The sequence below is a fragment of the Hermetia illucens genome, chromosome 5, assembly GCF_905115235.1.
Source record: "Hermetia illucens chromosome 5, iHerIll2.2.curated.20191125, whole genome shotgun sequence".
NCBI classification, from domain to species: Eukaryota; Metazoa; Arthropoda; class Insecta; order Diptera; family Stratiomyidae; genus Hermetia; species Hermetia illucens.
In genome coordinates, this window is record NC_051853.1 from 14739334 (window position 1) to 14761646 (window position 22313).

At 43.9% G+C, this 22313-nt stretch overlaps 1 protein-coding gene across 1 annotated transcript; it reads left to right on the forward strand.

The window, feature by feature from the left end:
* The first annotated feature begins 6597 nt into the window (after positions 1–6597).
* On the forward strand, positions 6598–22032 carry LOC119656972. The gene is made up of 8 exons (XM_038063702.1): positions 6598–6774; positions 7108–7325; positions 16736–16846; positions 16904–17074; positions 17614–17791; positions 21398–21615; positions 21675–21785; positions 21858–22032. The coding sequence occupies exons 1-8, from the start codon at positions 6598–6600 to the stop codon at positions 22030–22032; spliced, it is 1359 nt and encodes a 452-aa protein (XP_037919630.1).
* The last annotated feature ends 281 nt before the right edge of the window (positions 22033–22313 follow it).

Consider the following 22313-nt stretch of genomic DNA (forward strand, 5'->3'; position numbering starts at 1 on the left):
GTTCGGAATGTGAATAAAAATAATAGGAAAAATCGATTGGGATTCGGGACGAGTACGCACGCCCCATGTGCATGCACTGTGAACATTATGTGTCCTTTCTAAGGGGATTCAATATCTGAACCATGAAACAGTTGTTTAGTTGGGGTTTGAATCATTTCTTATCCTTTTCAAGGATGGATCTGTTTGACATCAGAGACTTTCGACGGTAGACCGTTGACGATTCGTGATTTATGGGAAATTCTGTTACTTCGTCCGGTATATGGTGTTTCTTCTAGATGTAATGGACGGACTTATAGATAGTTTTTCGATTGCTGGTTCTAGTTGGAAGCAATAATGATGGAAGTTTTTTGAAGTTCTGCAACGGAGTACTAAAGCGGCACACACTCAAAGCGCCCGTTTAGGCGAGGAAGAGTTCCTTAGATCTAGTGGTGAGGCTGGGCCGCCAGATCTGACCACGAGTCTGTGTCTTTGAAAACTAGCCGTCTCTTATCAGGATTTCCCTGCTCACTTCGGCGGCTGCGGAAATTTGGGCACAGAATCTTATAACCTACAGTAAACACGTTGGGCAACCGGACATGCAGTCAGCTGCCTAGAGAAATGAAGCAGCTCGCTGAGGACAGGGTAGGAAAGTTTTGCTCTAATCTTTTTGGTTGCAGTGGCTTTAGGAGGGCCCTCGTACCACTTTGGCGTGCGCGGATTCTGGTTCGCTGAACATACTGACTGTAACCGCCGACAAAATCAATAAGGGGCACTCGCGGCTCATAGTCCAGGGTCTCAAGCGACGTGTCAGATAAACTCGCTCAACTACAACATTCAATGGCTGCATTCGCAACCACCGTTGTTCTCTCTCCGGGACGAAGCTCGCGAAACATGTCAAGGTCTGCTCCTCGAAATGGGCGCTTGGAAAGTAGGTCGTAAAAACCCTCGACAGGTACCGGGTTACGCTAGTACCACCGAACGTTCGCGGAAAAAGCCACTAAATGTATCAGCCCTTGTGCCTTTACAACAAAAAGCTAAACCTGTTGGCAGCCCGGGTGACTGCTACCTGAAGCACAACACTTTCGTCTTTCCGTTTACGACTTCCTGAGCAGACGTAACTAGTTGACTGACACAGGCGCTGGGGTTTCGGTGCTCCCTGTTTCTAAGTACTTTGAAATTGACGCAGCAAATTCATGCTCGATTCGTACTTATGGCTACAGGCATGTGGACTTGAGTTTGGAATTTCGCGCACGTATTCGTAGCGTTTCATTATAGCAGACGTTAGAACTCCCAATTTTGGCGCAGACTTCCCGCGCTACTATGGTTGGTTAGTGGATCTGCAACTCAGGTCCCTCATTGATCCCACAACCAACCTTACGTCATCAGGGACGATATTGTCTTCTACTTGTAGTTAAGTCTAAAATTGATAGACCAGTAGCTTACTCCAAACTACAATTTTATTTTCTTATGTATATATATATTTCGGGAGCAACTTACTCCCTTCATCAATACATCAGTAAGTTGCTCCCGAAATATATATATACATAATAAAATAAAATTGTAGTTTGGAGTAAGCTACTGGTCTATCAATTTTACCGCAACATAGCTACCGAGTATAGCCTCTCCGAGCCAGTAAAGCATGATGTTCAGCACCACATCAAAACCACTGGCTCTCCTATCTTCTTTAAGGTGCGTCCACTATCACCACAAAAGCTCGCTGTTGCGTGGAAAAAGTTTGAAGTGCTCCTCAAGTAGGGCATATGCATAGCCTCAGATAGCTGTTGGTTTTCGTTACTACACATGGTCCCTAAACCAAACGGAGACCTTGTGGCGGCTATAGACACTCAGACTATTCTGGACCGATATCCCATACCACTCATCCATGGTTTTGTGCACTCGCTGGTAGTCGACCTACCACCAAATCCCTGTAGGCCCTGAAAACATTCCGAAAAGGACAATAAGCACAGGATGACATTTGGACTGTGCAATGTGGCGCAAATGTTTCAGAGATTCATTCACTTTGTTCTTCGAAACCTAAACTTTTGATTCGTTTACATGGATATTGTTCTGGTCGCCTTCTCTTCAGAGTCTGATCATATAGTGCACCTCGAGTACTTTTTTCAACGTCTCCGGTCTTGTCCTCAATGTTGAAAAGTGCAAATTCCTCCAACCGCAGGTGGGATTTCTCGGCCACAATATAACCCCTGATGGCATCCAACCGGACCCGGATAAGGTGTAAGCAATCGCGAGCTTCCCGGAATTGTTAATTTATTTATTCATTTATTTAATTTAACGGACAACAAACAGAGTAAACTCCAATTGCTTATTGTCCTCAGGAGGAGGAGAAAGCAATCATCTTATCCTATGCTTAAAACTACTTAAAGAAGAGATGTTAAAAGGATCAAGCTGTTGTGCGTTGTAACTTCGCAAAGCTTAGGAATCGGGGAATGGAAGTAGAATTCGAGATCTGCGAAGGGCACGTTGAAAATGTCCGTCAGGAACTTTAGTATATTCCCTACTTCCAGATCTTTCAACTTTGCAACTGGTATTAAGTGTTCTCTCAGATGCCTCGACCTACTTTGCGCAAGTACCGGACACTGTCCCAGGACATGTATAGAGGTCCTCCTATTCTCGGTAAATGTCCCATCTTCCTTCTTCAAACAGACAGAAGATATTGTCCCGTCTTTGGCTACAGCTTCGTTGCTTCTCTGAACTGTTCGGTCCCTTCACAGGATTCCTTAAAGCTCTTCCGATTTGCTTCCCTGATTGCGTTGCTATATGCAGTCAGTGCATTTTTGTACCTCTGCCAGTCCTCGGTTTGTTTTGTCCGGTTGAAGAGTTTTCGTACCTCTGTTCTCATTCTGGCTGACTTAACTGTCTTAGCCGGACAGCTGGCCTCATAAGCGTCAATCACGACTGTGTTGAGGTTTTCCACCCCTGTTTCTAATTTCAGTTCACTCCTGATGTCATCACCCCCTTGAAGGTGGGTCATGTTGTTGCTCAAGTGCGTTGCATAGGATTCCCAATTCGTTCTCCTGGGATTCTTATTATTCTTTTTATTTCGGATTTACCCTCAATGTTGAATCTGATTATTCTGTGATCAGACATAGAGGGCTCATCCGACACCCTCCAGTTCCAATTCAGACTTCTTGATGGGAGTTGCCATCGCAACGAGAAGTGGTAATTGCCTCTTCTCACAGTACTTCACCAGTTTAGCGGCTTGTTCCGGTGGGGCTCGGATGTCTTCTCCTGCGAAGTATCCCGATGCCACGGCTGCCTCTCGAGTGCTCTTCCTGGCTTCCAATGAGATTTGGATAGCCACAAGGTCCCCAGTCAGGAACTCTGAAAGACATAGTTGATGTGGCAACTCCGACGTTTGATTGCCTCCAGGGCTCGGTCGTTTACCCCGATCGTGAGGAGTTTACCCTTTCCGTCGATCTTGTTTCTGAAGACTCTCTATAATCGCGTATGGAGATCCTCATTCTGAGTGATTAGGAGGCCCATAAGATCTGCCGTTTCCATTGTCGTGGTTTTTGGGAGAAAACTGTCACCATGTGGGCTCCTGGTATATTATCCCTAGCACATGTTGACAGTTCTGCTCCTTCCCAGCCTGACAATTTAGGAACTATGGTCCTAAGCCACTCTGTAGTGTCTTCCGTTGTGCAGTCCACCAGTATATAACCTGGTTGAAAATGTATCCCCGTGAACACAAGTTGCGCAGTCCATACCGTGCGCATCTGCCGACAAGGGCTAACCCTCCCGCTCTCTCGGCTTTGGGAGTCTTCAAGTCAGGGAATCCCTTTCACTGAGGGAAGGGGAGGGAGAGGGGAGGAAGGGAGTTGCTGGTTCAGGGAACTCCTTGCCATCCGGTCCCTCTGCCACACACTCCCTGTTCTGAACCCGAACTGCCTTGCGGATAAGTCCCCGGCAGCGCGAATCGTATCAGACAGTCTACTTTTGATGAGTTTCTCGAGCACTTTCCCGGCCGTATCAAGCATACACAGGGATAGGTGTCCAGACGGGAGCTCGGGGTCTCCTTTACCTTTGCTGATCAGCGCAAATCTGGCCACCTTCCAGCGACAACGAAAAATGGCCGTTGGCGGAACACTAATTTCCACCTGGCGCCTTTTTTCATGGTGAGAACCGCTTGCTTCCGCTATTGACATCAATCCGTACAGGATGTCTGGGGAATAATGCCCTTACAACGCGATCTATCTAGCTGGCACTCAGTATGCAGGGCTTCCGTACAGTCTCAATTGTCCGAGTGACAGGCGTATAGTCTCCACGGGGCTTCATTCTCCTCGTTGACCAGGTTCTGCCAGCCGCGAGCTTTGCTTTTATTCATTGCGCTTCTCCTCTCTCCTTTTTCCTGACCTATACTGTGCCTCTATGGCGCATGCCTCCTCGTTGGCGTGTAAAAATTGTGCAAAACGACGGAGTTTATGACACACCCTTCGTAGGTCGGCAATTACTGCCGTCCACCGGAGGGGTCCCAGCCGTACCCCTCCGGGGCATGGAAGCCTTACAAACTCGTTATCAGGTTCATGGCTGAATTTACGACGGTATCAGCTGCGACGCTACCATCTTCCGGAGTGCCCTTCAGCGCGGCCCCGCCTGCTCAAAGAGCTTCGGCGAACTTTTCGATGTTCACTCTCGCGACATTCCATAGGCAGAGTAGCGTCGCGTTGGAACTGACCGAAAAGTAGCGTCAACGACTTCGAACGCGATGTTGCCAGAGATTCCGACGCACAAGTGATGTCAGAAATGCTTCCTTCGTAGCCTGGGCGCCGAAACGTTGACGTGGATCCGCTGTTTAAACCTACGAGCCCGGTTCTCGCTGGCACTTCCAGAATCCGTTTCCTTCTGGAGTCTAGCTGAGGTATGCCCATTCAAGGGCCGTAGCATTAAAATCACCACCTACCAGGGTTTGTCCCTCCGTGCACGAAACGGCCTCCACCAGAGCATCAAGTCGGCGCCGGAAGTCCGGCATCGTCTCATTCAGCTTCAGGTAAACGCTTAAAAACATTATCCTTAAACACTGAAGCCAGACAAACCCATTCCCATAGTCTTGGGGAAGAATGCGAAGTCCAGATGGCAACGGTGCTCCATAAATCGAGATGCATGAAACTGGGTCCTTATTTCGGTATTGCCCGCTGGTTAGCACTAAATCAGCATTTACCTCCGCAGCGAAGTGTGTTAGCAATTGGTGAGCGGTTGCACTCCGGTGCATGTTAATTTGCAAAATTCCGCTTTTCCGTCATGCTGTCCTTCTGTCCTGTCCCTTGCAAGTTGCTGACGTGTTTCCATAGCACTTGGTGGGGACTATCCGCATTCGTACCGTGTATACTACGTATCCAATTTTGATTTTGCCGGTGCGAAGGAAATTCCTAGCATATTGCTCGGGGACTTCCACCACGGCGAGCTTTTCGCCTCGAGCATTTACAGAGGTGATACCTATCCGAGCATTGGTTATCTCTGGACATTCACGTTTTATCGCCTCCTCCACTTCTACCTTTTCTATGAGGCAGTCAATATCCCGGATTTTTAGAGAGCACATGGGCTCTAGGCTAGAAACAAGAGCCCTCTTCCCAATAACCCCTCGACCGCTTCGCAGAACATACTCTTGATAGTAGTCTTCGGGCCCAGTTCGACGAGGATTCTGTCACCCCTCGTTTTCCGTATGGAAGATACTTCTCGGTTATCTTCGGGTTTCATCCTGCTGCGGATTTCACTAAGGACATCCGCGAATGTCTTGCCTTGAGATGCGATCCAATGGTTCCTTCAGTTTCATCAGCCCATTCTTAGCATCCTCACTAACGAGCGGTGTAGGTTTGTTTTAATTCGGAAGGGTTTCCGGGTGAGCTTGTCAGCGCTGTACAAATCCAAACCTGCAGGATCAGTTGGCACAGACTCTCTCGATTTCGGCGTGAGAGGTCCGCCTTTATTCTTTTCCGTATAGAGTTTTTCATTAAAAGAAGTCTGAAGCTGAAACTGGGTAGACTGAACATTCCAGATGTGGATGTTAGGACACTCGAATATGGCTGACAATAAGGAAGCTGAAAGATTGACTCCATTTATAATCAGAGTGGGCCATTTTTTTTTGAGGATTGAGGGAGTCCTAAGTCCGCAATCAGTTGATATTGGACCGGGTCAAGAAAAAACTTTCGTCCCAATTGGTGGGCCTCGGTATGAAAGGTGTTCTTTTTATGTCATCCAAACGCTTAGCATTTCCTTTAAACTCTCAACAAGGCACACTAGTAGTTAAAAAATGTTTTTCTGCGCATATTTCTCTAATAATAGAATATTTCAATGAAAATTTACATATTAGAAGTCAAGTGTATTTGAACATGATTGTCCACCTGGTGTTTGCTTTTCGCTACATCAATATAATACCTGAAAGAACACGGGGTTAACCTACAAAGCACAAAATAATCCAAAATCTTATTATGCTTATATCACAATAAAATATCGATGATAAACGTTAATTGAAAAAATACACAATCTAATTGAAATCAGATTGAATGACATCAAACTGAGTAGAGTCGTCATTCCGACATCTGGAAGCTAGTCTGAGGTATGCACTTAACTTCGACAGACTAATTGCTTAGAACTTATCAAATGGTTCCATACAAGCTCAGTGGTTGCAAGGATTTCATCCGGACAAGTTGTATATCTTCCATACTTCTTTTCTTCCTGTTAGTGGTAGATACTTCGGAAGAAATATCTGGTGATGAGGGAATAGTACGTTCACGCCAAAAACGGTTTATAGCATTTCCGGAAGGATCTTCTTTCTCAGTAAGCATTTGAATACTTTTGATTGTGAATACTAATATGTATGCCTACATATATATTTAATAAAACAAATCTTTTAAAGTATCTTTCATCCTCCGGCGGAAAATTTCAATACAATATTTTCTCTTCCTCTCCTCAGGATAGAATCTTTCCTAAGAGAATAATGAATATAAAAGATATCCTTCCAAAGAATATAAAAGATATCCTTCCAAAAGAATTCCAAGATATCCTTCCAAAGAATTAACTTTTTAATGATATCTGAATTTAATTTTAATTGATTTTTTGATTTGATTTTCCTTCACTATCGTATTATCTAATGAAATTAACTATTTACAGGTGGCCATTTGTACGACTATTGGACAAATCGGTAATCCTAACATTAACTTTATCAGCTATGCCCTCAATTGGGGAGTATCCTATGAACTTCCAAATGAAATCTGGGTAATCCAATACGCACATGGTTTTAAGAATAAGATAATTGATGATGTTCAACCGCTGGTTCAAAGAAGGTCTCGGCGGAGTTTCTATGCCGAAATTGAAGTGATATTAGACAGGTACGTGATAAATGGAGTGATGTGTTATTTACATGAATAGGGATATTGTTTGTAGTAGGAAGAAGTAATATTTTCTTGGCAGCCGTTAAAGAAGAGAGGTTTGATTGATATGTAGATGATATTAAAATAGTTCTAAATTTAATAACTGCACTTGCAATAAGATCTAGGAACATCTGCTTTCAACCAAAACATAAGATATTTTAAGCATTAACAGTTGCCCTCCGATTAAATGAAATGCTCGACATGCAAACCGTATGTGACAAATTCTTGAGTGTAAATGTGAAACCAGCATGTTTTTGCAAAGGGAACTCTGCACAACTCAGAATCAGATCTGTGAAAGGATTCACAAGACAGCCATGAGTTGAATTATTTTAATTTTAAGGCGGTCATGAAAAAGGAGTGACCGTATTAATCGGCTTGATTAGTTTGCTATTAAATCAGTTGCTAGGCGGCATCCTCCTACTCTACACTACTCGAACAACGTAGACTACGTTAAGACCCTTTGGGTAATCAGAAAGACCAAAACTATAAAGAGCTGAGTGATGGTTGCTGAGTTAATCTTTTATCCAAGAGGAGTTCCCATTAGAAGAAAATGGAATGGACTTGATGGAGTTAGACAATAATTGCATATTAGTTAAATCAGTTAACTGTCTCGTTTTTTTTCAATGCCGCTTTCTTGTAGCTATTTTACTCATTTCACTCTGAATATTAAGAATCGACATCTGCGTCCACCTGACACCGGTCCTGCCGCATCTTGCTTTTACAAATGCAAAATATGCATCCATTTACCAGTAACAATCTTCCCAGGAAGAAAATACCTGACTTGGTGTGTAAATGATGTGCGATTCGCTGAAATATCATTATTAATCTAATTTTGTTAAAGTTCTGTATGAGGTGGAGCTCTCCTCCGTCTTCACTCACACATTCACATTTACTTCACTATATGAAATGCCAACTAGAACGCCCTCCGTGGCAGTGACAATTGCATTGCGAGCTATGCCTTAAAGTGGAATCCATACTCCCAAGATGGCCGACGAGTGGGTTGCTCTAAGAGCTCTTGGCGTAGAACAGTAGAGGAGAGGTGCGAGCATCTCGGGAAGTCGCGGGGGGAGCAGAAGTAATCGCGAGCGAAGGTGCGTAGTTGTTGTTGACGAACTATCCTCCACCAAGAGGTGAAAGGTAATCATATATATATATATATATATATATATATATAGTTAAAAAAGCCCACAGACCCTCTTCCCGCCCAACCGGACCGAGGGGCGACCAACCTAAGGATGGGCTGAAGGCAACATCCAAAGGTCCGCATCACAGCGATGATGCTTTTTAACGCAAAGTGTGTACGACCATGCGAGAATGTATTCCTACATCCCGATTGTCCCCCGTCTTCACGTACTCGAGGAGGGCGATCAGACCCGAGTCTGCAAGGGACTCATCTGAAGTGGCTCTGCCACGAAGCCTGACCGGAGGTTATCTGGTACCATGGGAACCGGGATGGCCCTCTGAGAGCATATACTCCAGGAGAATTCCTGGAGGATGTGTTCTCGGCCCGGTTATTTGCGGTTGGCCCCCTAGTGGGAGTTTTATGGTGGTTGTGGTTATGCCTACATCGCGGGCAGAGCTCCTCGGAGCTCGAGCGTGGAGTTGCGCTGTACAACTCGAGTGCCGTACTCCTTAGTTGCGGCAGAGGTGTTAGATAGGCCTCGCATCCACTGGTGTGAATGCTGAGCCTGCACTCAGTATAAACCAGGACCGCTTTGCTTGCATGGCGGGGCTCTGATTGTGGTCCCAAAATCAATCCGCGTCCGAAGAGGACCGTGTGATTATGTCTTCACGGCAGGTACTCACGTTAAACCCCCAGGACTTTCATCCCGATTGTCCCAAACACTTCAGCCAATGACGCGGTGGTTCTACACTACAGAGACATGGATTTTGAATCGAAGATAGTGCGGATCAAGACTGAAACCCATTAGGTCAGATTGTTACCGGACAGGACTCTTCGGACTATAGCACAGGCTGCAAGGATAACCGCTTTTTGCATCTCCATGTATGGTCCTAAGATCGAGCATTTTCAGCGCTTTATGTAAGTTCTGCGGGACTAATCCCGTCGCTGAAATTACCACTGGGACTACTTCGATCTTTTGTATCTCCAAGTCTGCTTCATATCGTCTGCCAAGGGACCGGAGTTCCTGATTTTTTCGTGCTGTCTTTCAACAGTGTTCCGGTCCAACGGTACGGCTACATCGATTATGAAGCACGCTCGTTCTTCCTTCAGAAGCACAACTAGATCGGGTCTGTTGTGATTAACACTGTGATCGTTGGCAATAGTCTGATGCCACAGTAGTTTGACCCGATCATTTTCCAAGATTCTCTGCGGAGTATACTTATAGTAAGGATGGTAACTTGCCACTAAGTTATACTTCAACGCAAGGTTTTCATGGAGAATCTTGCAGACGGAGTTATGGCGATTGGTGTACTTGGTACTGCTCAACATCCTACACGCATATGTTATGTGCTGGATGGTCTCCTCTTCACAGTTGCATAACCTACAACTGGAGTTCATGATTGAGGACTCATGAAGGATGTACCGTTTGTGATTTTTTGTTGGGAGCGAAGCATCCTGAATTGAAGTTAGCAATGGGTCGGTCTTATAGAAAAGTACACCATTAGTCAACCATTTGTTGGAGGCTTCGATGTCAAGGCCTGGCAACAACAAATTTTTGATATGACCTTCATGAATGGCTTTCTCTTTCCACATGTCAATCTTCTGTTGGACTGAAGTAACATTCGACATGGGATTCCATTCTCTGCTTCTCAATTTCAAAGGAGATAATTTATTTTCTGCCATGACGGTAGCCTGATGTATTTGGCTAGAGGATTGTTTCTCGAAGAAAAACGAAGAGAATGCACTTGATTGTAGTGCAATGTTTTCAAATCAAGTACCCTCCTTCCTCCCTGATGACGTGGAATGGTGATCCTCAATTTCTCGGCAGCTCTATTGTGCATGTTGTTGTTTGAAAGAATTACCTTTACCCGTCCATTGACCGTATCACATCGAAAGTATAAAGAAGGACGGGAATGGCGAAGGTGTTGATTGCCATGATTTCGTTTTTCCCGAACAGCTCAGTTTTAAGGACAAGACCCAGACGCTGTTCCAATCCCCCCAGCAACTTAGATTTCATTATTGCCACAGCAGGTGTTGTTGCTTGCAATATGGTGAGGTATTTGTAGACGTCGTCCGAATCCATACCCTTAATTTGGATGTTATTGTGGCTGTACCCTTCGTTGCCGGTGTTTTTCGCAAACAATTCTTTTTATGTGACATTTCTCCAAACCCGACTCATGCCGATATCGCTACTGAACTGAATGTGTGATGTCCAGCAAGGAGCGAAGTTGGTTTTCGTCTTTGGCATACAATTTGATGTCGTCAACATACATTAAATGACTTAATGTACATTTTGACAATATGCCATGTTTGACTTGGAACTCGTATTTGCTTTCATGCAAAAGATGGGATAGTGGATCCAAAGCCAAACAAAACCACAGTGGGCTTAGAGAGTCACTTTGGAGAATGCTACGCCTGATTGGTATCTCTCCTGATATGTGAGGATACCGATAGCTTCGTGCTCCAATTCTTCATTACTGTTCTCAGGAGAAGAACCACATCCGGGTTGATTTTGTACAAGCGTAGCACTTGTAGTAACCACGAATGTGATATGGAGTCAAAGGCTGATTTATAATCGATGTAGACTGTCGAGATATTTCGTTTCTGATGGACAGCCTGCTTTACAGCTACCGTATCGATTATAAGCTGTTCTTTGCAGCCTCGGGAGCCTTTTGCCCATCCTTTTTGCTCCTCAGCTATCAATTTATGAACATCAAGATGTTTTGAGATGTTCGCGCACAGAACTGAAGTGAAGACCTTGTAGATGGTAGGAAGACAAGTAATTGATCGACATTTTGAAGGGCAACAGGCACCCTGTTCCTTGGGGATGAGAAAAGTTATCCCCTTGGTGAAAAATTCTGGAACTAATTTCGGATCGACAATCATCTGATTAAAATGATTTACCAATACCCTGTGAGTGCTCTTGAACCGCTTCAGCCAGAAGTTGTGAATCTTATCAACTCCTGGCGCTTTACAATTATCTGCTTTTTCAAGGGCTTTTACTTCAACTTCAGTAATGTCAGGCATGGTCTTTTCGGGGAGGGCCTCGTGTGAACGCATAAGGCGTGGGAACCACGCTGCTTCTATAATAAATTGCAACGGCTGGGTACGCTTCAAACACTTCTCTAGAAGTCTTCTGCCTGCTCCAGATTGAGGTTACTTTCCCGACTTGAGTTGGTGAGATTTTTATAAAATCCCCGTTGGTTCTGGAAGAATAAGGTGTTGTCTGTCCTTCGCTGAAAGCTCTTTTGATACCTTCAGCACCTTGAGGATTTCTTCGATTGGCGCATCATTGGAAAGATGGTCGTTTCCAATGATGTTCGCAACGCATCTGTGCACTCTTGGCTATGGTGAGTGCAATGCTGACCACATTACCCCCTACAGTGTACTGTAGTGTACAGTTACGGTCTTTACTGAAGTGCTTACACACACTTCAAGGCCCTGATCCAATATGGATTGTTGCGCCAACGATTAATATAAATAGTAAAAAAAATTTCGAATATGTAAAAAATGATCATTAACCTTTTCTTGCTCTTGTTGTTTTCACGTAGACCTGATCATGCTGTGCATTAGAATTTGTTTTTAGCGTTTGTCGCTGGAAATTCCAACGAGTTCATGTATACATGTGGGCTGCGAAAGCGTCCGATACTGCAGAAATTTTGATTGTTTAGGTGGAGATCCACAACTGATGACTGAGACTTTGTTTGGTGGTTCGATGGGAATGTGCAGTCTTTGTACGGTTGGGGAGCGCCACTTCATCCAGGTTGCGCTAATGCGTGAAACAATTTTATAACGCAGTTCTCCATTGGCTGATGGTATTGATCCGAGATATTTAAATAATTCAGTTCTGGGCAGGTCAATGCAGGTGACAGCGACTGTGCCCGCCGCATGGGGATCAGTCGTAAAAGAAACAGTTTTATTCAGATCCATTTTGAGACGATCATTCCATTTTTGGACAAGTAGCTCGAGATCATTTTTGCTATGAGGCGTTAGGAAAATAACATCTCCATAAAGTAGTGTGTAGGGCGCTGGGCGTTGGATGTCCCGTGTGACGGTGTCCATTACAAGAACAAAGGGGAGTGGTGGGAGAGCGCGAAGCGGTTTTGATATACCCGCCACACTTGGAACTTTACTTTACTGATGTCGTAGATCATACCAGATGAATTCGTGTGGCGGATCAATGTAAAGCAGGTAATGTGTAGAGGGCGCTGTTTCTCACGGTGTTTCTCCATAAGTAATCGTGCAGCGTGTATTGCGTAGTTCCGCAGTTTTTTGAAAAACTCGGCTTGATTCACGGTTATTTCAATGATTTCGCGAATACAATTGTCAAAAATGCGTTGAAAAATTTTCACTAAGAAACTAATCGGATCGGACGGTAGTGTGAACATTCTGTTGGACTACCTTTGTTTTTCCATATTGGAACTGTGGCACTACCTTGCCAGTCAGATGGTGTTCTACCTTCCTGAATAACCCGGTTAGAGAATTCACTGAGCCACAGTGTTGGGTCCCAGTTCTTCGCTTTCCAGGGCTCAGATGTGATGTCGCCAGCCCCTTTGGTTTTCCCAGATTTCATTTGTTTTATCGCCTCCTCGACTTCAGTTGAGCTGACAGTTACGTCACCAGGTTTTACGTGGGTACCTCTCTTCTGGACATAATCCCACGGTCTTCTTAAGACACGGATTGATTTTGTGACTACAATCAGAGCTCCGCCACAGCAAGCTACGACGGTATCAGTCTACACCGAGTGCATGGATGCAAGACCTGCTTAAATCTCTACCGAACTAAGGAGTACGGTACCCGTGTTGAAACGCAACACCACGCTGAGACCTGAAGGCCTCTGTTCGCTTGAACGCAACCATAACCCCCATGAAGCTCCCACTAGGGGGCCAACCGCAAACAACCGAGCTGAACGCACATACAACAGGAATTCTCCTGAAGTATATGAAATCAGGGGCTATCACGGTTCCTATGGTACCAGTATACCCCAGGTAAGGTTTCGTGACCTATTTTCACTTCAGATGAGTCCCCGCGCAGCTTGGGACTGATCGCCCTAATTAAGCATTTGGAGCATTCGCCTGCTGCACCAGGGCCGCCAAACCAATCTGATATAACGTCTTCCGGTGTCACCACTATGGAGGTTCTTCTCGGCCACTTGGTTTTGGTTCGGCGGAGAGGATTGCGGTCCCGTCTTCCTCACCGCCACCTCTGAGCACGAAGTTATGAAGACAGTTGAAAATTGTTATGTATGTCAAAAAGTGTGACTAACGGTTTCGACCAGGGCGAAGCCAACTCATCAGACGCTGCCTCACCTCCGCCCTGGGACCAGCGTGACCAAAAGTGACAACAGGTGGAAAACGCTCCCTTATATCAGGTAGTTTCATACCAAATAATTTTCTAGAGAAAGATTAGGTGCTAGCACTGAGGAAGGAGGCACGTGGTCTCCGAAACAATTCTGTGCGGGAGGGAAAATAAAAATATTTACAATATAAGGAAAAACACCTAGTGCTTTTCTTAAGGTAACAGTGTTGATGACGACGAACTGCAAGCATAGGTTCAGCGGAATACATGGACAACTTTACAATGCCTTGCTCAGACCTTCAATGTATCAAAACCAACCATCAGTCCGCGTCTCAAAGAAATTGGAAAAATGAAAAAAAACTCAACCGATGGGTTCCACATGAATTAACCGAAAGAAACAAAATGCTCAAAGCTGAGGTAGCCTTTTAATTGCTGATGCGACAAAAGAAGGAACCGTTTTTGAAAAGAATTGTGACTTCTGGCCAAAAATGGATTCTGTGTGATAATAGGACCAGGACAGTGGTTGGATCGTGAAGAAGCTCGTAGACACCAGGCAAGGGCGGAACTATACCCTAAGAAGGTCATGGTGACTGTTTAGTGGACCCCTGAAGGCGTCGCTCACTATTCTTTCTTGAACCCCGACGGAACGATAACTGAGGAATCCTACTGAACGAAATACACATGAAATTGCGTTTAAAATCACCTTCTCTTATGAATAGGCATGGACCAATTATGTTATACGATAACGCACGACTGCATGTATTCCGTTTGACCATGCAAAAGCTACAGGAGTTGCAGTACTAAGTTTTGGCCCACCCCCCATATTATCTAAACCTGTCACCAACAGACTGTGATCTTTTCCGGGGTTTGGAAAACTATTTACATGAAAAGCGCTTCTCTAACCAAAACGCTACAATTGCGTCCTTTAAAGAATTTTCGGAGCAAAAAATGCTAGTTTTTTTCAAAAAGGTGTTTTTGATTAGTCAACACATTGTCAACGAACCAAACACATCTGGTTTGAAAATTATCGAGTTTTTCTTAACCCCTTTCAAATCCGCCAATAGTTTGAGCCTAGCTAGCTAGATTATTGTTTGGGATATAAGAAATCCTAAGTCCGCATGCAACTTGATGTTGGAGCGGAACAAAAGCAGAGCAACTCCCACGTTTTTTGGTCCACCCCTGGTTTGGGACATACCGTCCAAATATCCAAAAAGAGGGACAATAACTATTGACAGTTTAACTTGGATATTTTTTTTTGTGCGTACACGGAGGTGGAAAATCTTAGAAAGACACGTCCGCCCAAACCCCGGAGCTACAGCGGGCGCATGGGCAATTTGGGTCAGCTCCGGAGTCCTTGCTGATATGGCCTTCCACTTCGCATCTCCTGCATTGCTTCGACCTGTCATTTGGAGTAGTGCATGCCTTCGCAATGTGACCGAAGCCAAGGCATCTAAAGCACCGCTTTAAAGCCACCTGTTCTCTAAGACGACACATAACCTAGCCTATTCTCACTCTCCCTGCTGCTAACAGCTTGATTGCGTTCTCTACTGGTAGTCGGTGATGGCGTTTGTGTTCCCCCGTAGGCTTTCCTTAGCGTTTTCACTGCTGACTCTAGTAGTCTGTGATTTCATCTATATCTTTGCAGATTATAGTGATCTCTGGCCTGCTAGCCCTTATGTCGGCTTCCTGTCCTAAATCTTTACAATTTGGCTCAAGAATTTGTCTGCGGTTACCTCTTTGGATTTCTTAAGATTTAACATAAGATCTCCCTTCTGGGACCGTCTAATGCGCTTGACATTGTCTCCCAAATTGGTGAGTTCGGGGTCTGCCTTCACTCTCCTGATAATGTCTGCGTATGACCCTTCGCCTCGTTTGGAAATGATAATCACCTCCCGTCTTATCTTCCTCCGATCATTTCTTTTCTGCCGTTCCACTTTCCTCCAAGCTTCCGCATCGGCCTTTGAAGGTCCGGTTCCTTTTGTCGAGGTCGCCGCTACAATAGTTTCACTGACAGCTTCAGTCATAATTTTCATGAACTCCGCCTTTTTGGGAGTTGAGTCCTTTTTTTTTCGGGGTTTGTTGGCCTATTGAGTCGTTCAGCTTTTCGCGCAGTCTCTTCCCCGGTTTCTCCCCTTTTATGTTTTGAACAGGCGTTACTTGAGTTCCTTGGTTCACTTTTTCAATCGACGACTTCCCTACTCGTTCGCCCTGGACCTTGCCGTAGGCTAAACGGATGCCTCTTATCATGGCCCTTAGATTTCGGTGAATGTTCTTACGCTCCTTTATAAACTCATATAGCTCCATGATTTTTTTACCAAGGGCAGTAAAGGCAGCTCCAGACTGGTTATTGCCTAAAACATCGGTCGGGTGATTCGCCGTCAAGGATTTTTCCTCATCGATGCTATGCGCTTTCCACTGCGGGTAGCGATCGCGGGGGTTTGTGACCGTGTGGGAGGGGATCTATGAAGAACCGAGCTCCTTCGCACATCTCCGGATGCGGGCATGTGCATGCCCATGACACATTCGCCGAGCATTCCCTTAACCGCACGAAGGGACGCATCTGATGGGGGATTTGGCAACTCCACAGAGGGTTTAACTTGGATATAATTTGCACCTTTGTCGTGTGTTTACGATTATATAAAGGACCGTTTTCCACATGTTGCCATTTTCGCTCACGCTGCTCCCAGGGCAGAGGTGGGGCAGCGTCTGATGAGTTGCCTCTGCCCTGGACGAAACCGTTAGTCCCTCTTTTTGAATGCTTGGGTGCGGTGCCCCAAGCGAGGGGTCCGTGGACTAAAAAATGTGGGGGTAAGTTGCTTTTCATTTGGTCCGGTCCAACATCAAGTGGATGTGGAATTAGGATCCCTCGTATCCCAAATAATAATGTAATTTATGTGCTAATAAGATACTTTCAGTTTACGTGCATCTTCTTTTTATTTCGGTTTAGTATGGGTTACAGTGGCAGAGATTGCATATTACGAGCATTATGTGAAAGTAAAAAAATTTTAAGCAGAAGAAAAGGGACAATGGAAGAGGAGTTACTTAAAGCGATTTTTAGGTAAGTTTTTTATAGTACGCTTCTATCTAAAGATTATCATTTGACATTATTTTCTAGTTTACCACTTTTGAGCAAGTTGTTCAACGAGCATCGAGATATGTTTGAATATGAAAGGGCATATCACAGGGACCATGACTCCACGAATTGCGCAAGGTCCTTTTCAAAATGTGGGTTTTCACTTCTAGCCCTCGCATTGGGAAAACATTCAAAATCGGGATATAATTCAATGTAAAAACAAAAGATTCGATAAAAATAAAATTTTTTCTGGAAGCTTTTTTTTTTAAATTGGAATTTTTTGGAAAAAAGGATATCACCGAATGAAGTATAAATTTTGATTGAAATTCAAACAAAAGTAAAGTTTGACGTTAATATTTTTGTATCATTAAATTATTTTTGATTATCTACACACGATAAATTGATAATTTACTTGAAATTTTAAGAAATTTAATAAAACTTTCCATAAAACCTTGATTATGATCGAAACTTTTAAAAATGTGGACAAAAACCCTGTACACCAATTGGGACTACTTCCCTAACATAACCGATTCTGCCTTAGATATTCATTCACAGCTTTGTGAACATTTTAATAGTCCATTGAAAGATTTAAAGAACTATAATGGTCATCGTTTAATGCTAATTAATTGAATAAATAAGTTAACTGAAATTGGGTCTCAACGAAGCAATGAGTACTTTTCTTGTTATGGTTGCTCAGTTATGTTGCCTGCAGTACTGATTGTGGATTCACCGGTGGTAGATACTTCTACATAACGACCTGATATGGGCATTGCAGCAGATATTTTAAGTTTAAATTGTAGATATTGTGTGGTGATACTTTCCATAATATTGGTAATTGAAATTGCTTTTGTGGGGACTTATGATGAATCGCAGGAACCGCATTCTCGACAGAAACGTTACCTGGCTTTCCCTGAAGGATCATCATTTTCGGTGAGTCTAAATCTTATTATGTCCATGCTTGGCGAAATAGAAAAATATCTAATTTTGATATAAGTTAATCTTAGCATTTTATCCGTATTATTTCAAGTCAGTATTCTATCTTCTGTAGTTTTTTCTCTGCCGGAGAATTTCTAAACTGTTTGCTTTCCCCAGCTTGACAAAAATGAAGGGAATCCTCCGCGAAACTGTACAAAGAGCTCCTGAAGTCCGCCAATAAATACCTGGGAGGTTATATTAAGGCGAAACGTTGGTGCTCATAGCTTGTATAAGTGTAAATCAATCACAAGGAAACATGGGCCTCTCTAGATGGGACCACTTTCAACTGAATTGATCATTTGTTAATTAAATGCTGCTACTTCTCAGCCTTGATTAATGCTTTATGGGTGAGTTTGAACTCATACAGAAAAAGTATACGTTCTTGGTTGTTTTCCATCCTTTTTTCCTTTTTATTCACTGTTATCACAACCATGGTCAAAACTGAAATGGCTCCTTGATTAAATGTAGGAGTATTTATACTTCATTATCCGACACCAACAGCGTCAACTGGTGGTGGTTTGATACAGCAAAATCGCAACTAACTACACTTGATCGCCAAATGGGCCATTTTTTGTGTGATAGTTCTGTCAGTCAAACAAATCTTTATTTCTCACGAAATAATAATCCAAATCAATCGAAAAGTACACCATTGGAAAAGGGAAACATAGAGCTTTCAAATGAAAAATAAAATATTCAAAATGGCCGCCGCTAGCAGCTATACAGGCCCGAAGTTTGTGAGGCCATGTATCGATCGCTTCAGGCACGGTATGAAGCAGCATTTCTCGAGCTGCATGCACGATGCTGGCCTTCAAACTCTTCAAATCGGTGTAAGTTCGATCGCAGGTAGTCTCCTTTAACTTAGCCCAAAGGCTGTAGTCCAGAGGATTTAAACCTGGGTTGCCTGAGGCCCATTCATCCGCGGTTATGAAGTCGGGAACATGCGTCGCTAACCACTGCTAAATATCTTGGCTTTTTGGTATACGTCAACGTCATATTCCCAGCACTTTTGCAGGATTGTGTGTGTGTGTGTATGGTGGGCGAGAAGCTACAGCTTCTGAGCACTCAGGCCGTGTTGGCCCATTGTACTCGCCACCCCCGTCTAACGGAATATTCCGGATTCGTTAACGTATCGCAGGATTTCTGTTAGTGGATGTGATGCTATCCGTCGCAACTGGAGGCGGGGCATTCACATAGGAAATACTCCGTGGATTTCGCTTCCTCATTACAGGAGGGACACGTATCATCTTGATTAATTCCTACTCTGAACATATGCCTAGTTAGTGAATTATGGCCTGTCAGAATGCCCACAATACACCTGCAAGTCCTCCTGCTTTTCGACTGGATCAACTTTGCGGTACGTATGTTCGGTTCTGGCAGGAAAAGTTTGGTGTGTCGAGCAGCATTTAGGCTCTGCCACCTGTCATTATGGGAAACTTGTTCCCAGTTTTTGAAAACAGATTCAGCCAATGCTACTGATACTCCAATTGCTGGTTCCGGTCCTGGCATAGGGGAGATTGACCCCTCTTTCGCTAAAGCATCCGAAATTTCATTTCCCTCTACGCCACAGTGACCAGGTACCCAGAGTAGTTTCACCGTATTGAATCTAGACATATAGTTCAAACGGCTTCTGCATTCCTGAACGATTTTCGAGGTGATCAAATGACTGTTCAATGCCGCATAAACTTCGGCTTGAAAAACCGTTGCATATTGTCCCAAAGGAAAAGCCCATTTCTCGTTTTTATTCGAGAGGTAGACTCCGGTTCCAAAACCCTCTTCTGTTTTTGAGCCATCGGTGTAGAAGACTTCCGTATATCCCGCCACGCATTCCTCTGGGTCTTCCCAGTCCTCTCTACGCTTCAGGGTAACTACATATCTTCAACCAAACAGATGTATGGGGACACGAGAATCGGAAGGTATTGTAAGAACTGGATTCAGTCCTCCCAGTAACTCTTCCAATGCCCTGTACCCCCATATCCGTTGTTTCCCCATAGATGTAATCGAATTAGTCTATGAGCTGCTTTTATTGCAGTGTTTTGAATAAATATATCCAGGGACGGCAAATTGAGTAGTGCATTCAGAGTTGCGCCGCATGTCGTGGCACCAGTGATACCCAGACATACAGTTCTTTGCAGTGCGGCTAGTTTACGGTGAAAACTTTTTTGTCTCACCTTAACCCACCACACTACGGATGCATATACGAACATCGGCCTAATGATGGCAACGTATATCCACATTATCACATGAGGCCTGAGTCCCCATGTTGAGGCAAAGGTCCGTCTGCACAGCCCATAAGCTGTGAGAGCTCGTTTCATCTTTACCTCTACATGTTCATTCCAAGGCAAAGTTCATCCAGTTTTCTCCTTTTTGTGAATAAAACCATTGTGGTTTTATTTGGATTAACTGACAGACCATGTCTGAGGCACCAGTTGTCTATCAAATCAACGGCACGTTGTATATTCGTACACACCGTTCCAAGATTCCGGTCAACAGCAAGCACAGCCACGTCATCAGCATAAGCCTGAGCGTGTATTGGCAAATTTTGCAGTTCGCATAGTAGTGAGTCGATCAGCATACTCCACAGAAGCGGCGAAAGCATACCTCCTTGGGGGCAGCCCTTCGTTGCTTCTGCAGTCAGGTAGCGATCGACACCCACTTCAGTGCACAGCAATCTCTGCGTTAGCATAGCATGGATCCACTTAATTAAAGCATCATCAACACCATGCGCTCTGACGGCATCACAAGGTTTTTGAAAAGGCGCACAGTCAAAAGTCCCTTCAATGTCCACGAACACCCCCATCGCATACTCACCATTCAAAGTTGCATCCTCTATCTTTGTGACCAAAGAATGAAGAACAGATTCATAGGACTTTCCACGTTGGTAGGCATGTTGGTTTTCACTAAGTGGGTGTGACCTAAGTGCGTTTCCACCAATGTAACGCTCCACCAATCTCTCCAAACCTTTCAGCAAAAATGAAGTCAAGCTGATCTGTCTGAAGTTCTTTGGATTAGAATAGTCACCTTTCCCAGGTTTCGGTATGAAAACTACCTTAACCTGTTGCCAAGAGGAAGGCACGTAGCCCAGAGCAAGACATCCTCGAAAAATATTTCTTAGAGGTCGCTCTAAATGCTCCATACCCTCCTTTAGCATCGCCGGATACATGTCATCCATGCCAGGTGCTTTGAAATGTTCAAAGGACAGTATGGTAGCTCTCACCTTTTCATGGGTAAGAACCGCTTTCGCAGTGTTCCAGTTCCCCTTGCAACACTTACGTGTTCCACAGGTTACGCACAGGTGCCCACGGTAGTAGCAGTTAGCAACTGATGGTGATTTTTTTAGGCATCACAATAGCCTTGTACCTAGCTCCTAATTTTTTTCATTAGGAACCGCATACTCTATTTCTTCCGATGATCTATAGTATGGCTCACATTGTATTGTTTTCCATCTCGTATTCCTTAGATACAATCCTATCAAGGTAGTAAAACGCCAAGTAGGACCCGCTTCTGCTGCATTTTCCATCATAATATAATAATACATATTTACAATTTATGCTTAACTTTAAGGTGGCTATATGTACTACAATTGGACAGATTGGCAATCCGGATGTCGACTACATGAGTTACGCCCTAAACTGGGGAGTGGCTTACGATTTACCAAACGAAACTTGGGTGATTCAACATGCTCACGGGTTCAAGAATACAATTATTCCTGATGACAAACCGAAAGTTCAAAGGCGATTTCGGAGGAGTTTGTACGAACAAATTGAAATGTTACTGGACAGGTAGTCATAGAGGTTAAAACGGTGACCTTAGTTTGACATACGCTTTTTCTATTGTTTAGTATGGGATATAATGGAAGGCAATGTATAAAGCGGGCACTATGCGAGAGTCGAAAATTTCTAAGTGAACGAGTTGGGACAATGGAAGTGGAGTTGTTGAAAACCATTTTTAGGTAAGAGGTTGAAACCATTATGGACATTTCTTACAAATTCCTATAAAATTGGATCATATGTTTCACTGACAGTATGCCGAGTTTGCAGCAACCTTCAAGAGAGTCTAGAGATATTTTGGAGTATGACCACGCGTATCAGAATCACGGTAATCTGCAAGAATGCTCATTGGAATATCCTGGCTGTGGATTCTCACTCATTGCATTGGCTCTAGGGAAGCATACAAAGCCAAGTCCTAATTTTATGTAATTTAATGCAATTTAGGTTCAACGTAACTATTGAATAATAACTATTTAATAATAAGTGGATAATATAAGTAGAATTTTTATAAAAGTAAACAATCTTTGCTGAGTAGTTTTTGTATTTGCCGTGTGTAATCTGCAAATGGTGGAGATGAAGTGGAAAATATTTAAATATTCGGGAAGCTGCTGAGATTTCCTGGTTTCAATAGCTTCTGTTGATCGTAAAAGACAGCTATCAAATATGTACATATATAAGTTTATATTGTGATAGAAAAGGTTACCCCACGT

Bases quoted from the DNA above. Each gene is read 5' to 3' on its own strand.
- LOC119656972 (XM_038063702.1), top strand. From the start codon at position 6,598: ATGGTTCCATACAAGCTCAGTGGTTGCAAGGATTTCATCCGGACAAGT. The intron at 6,775-7,107 runs GTAAGCATTTGA...AACTATTTACAG, and splicing joins CGGAAGGATCTTCTTTCTCA to GTGGCCATTTGTACGACTAT. The intron at 17,075-17,613 runs GTAAAAACAAAA...TACTTCTACATA, and splicing joins AAATCGGGATATAATTCAAT to ACGACCTGATATGGGCATTG.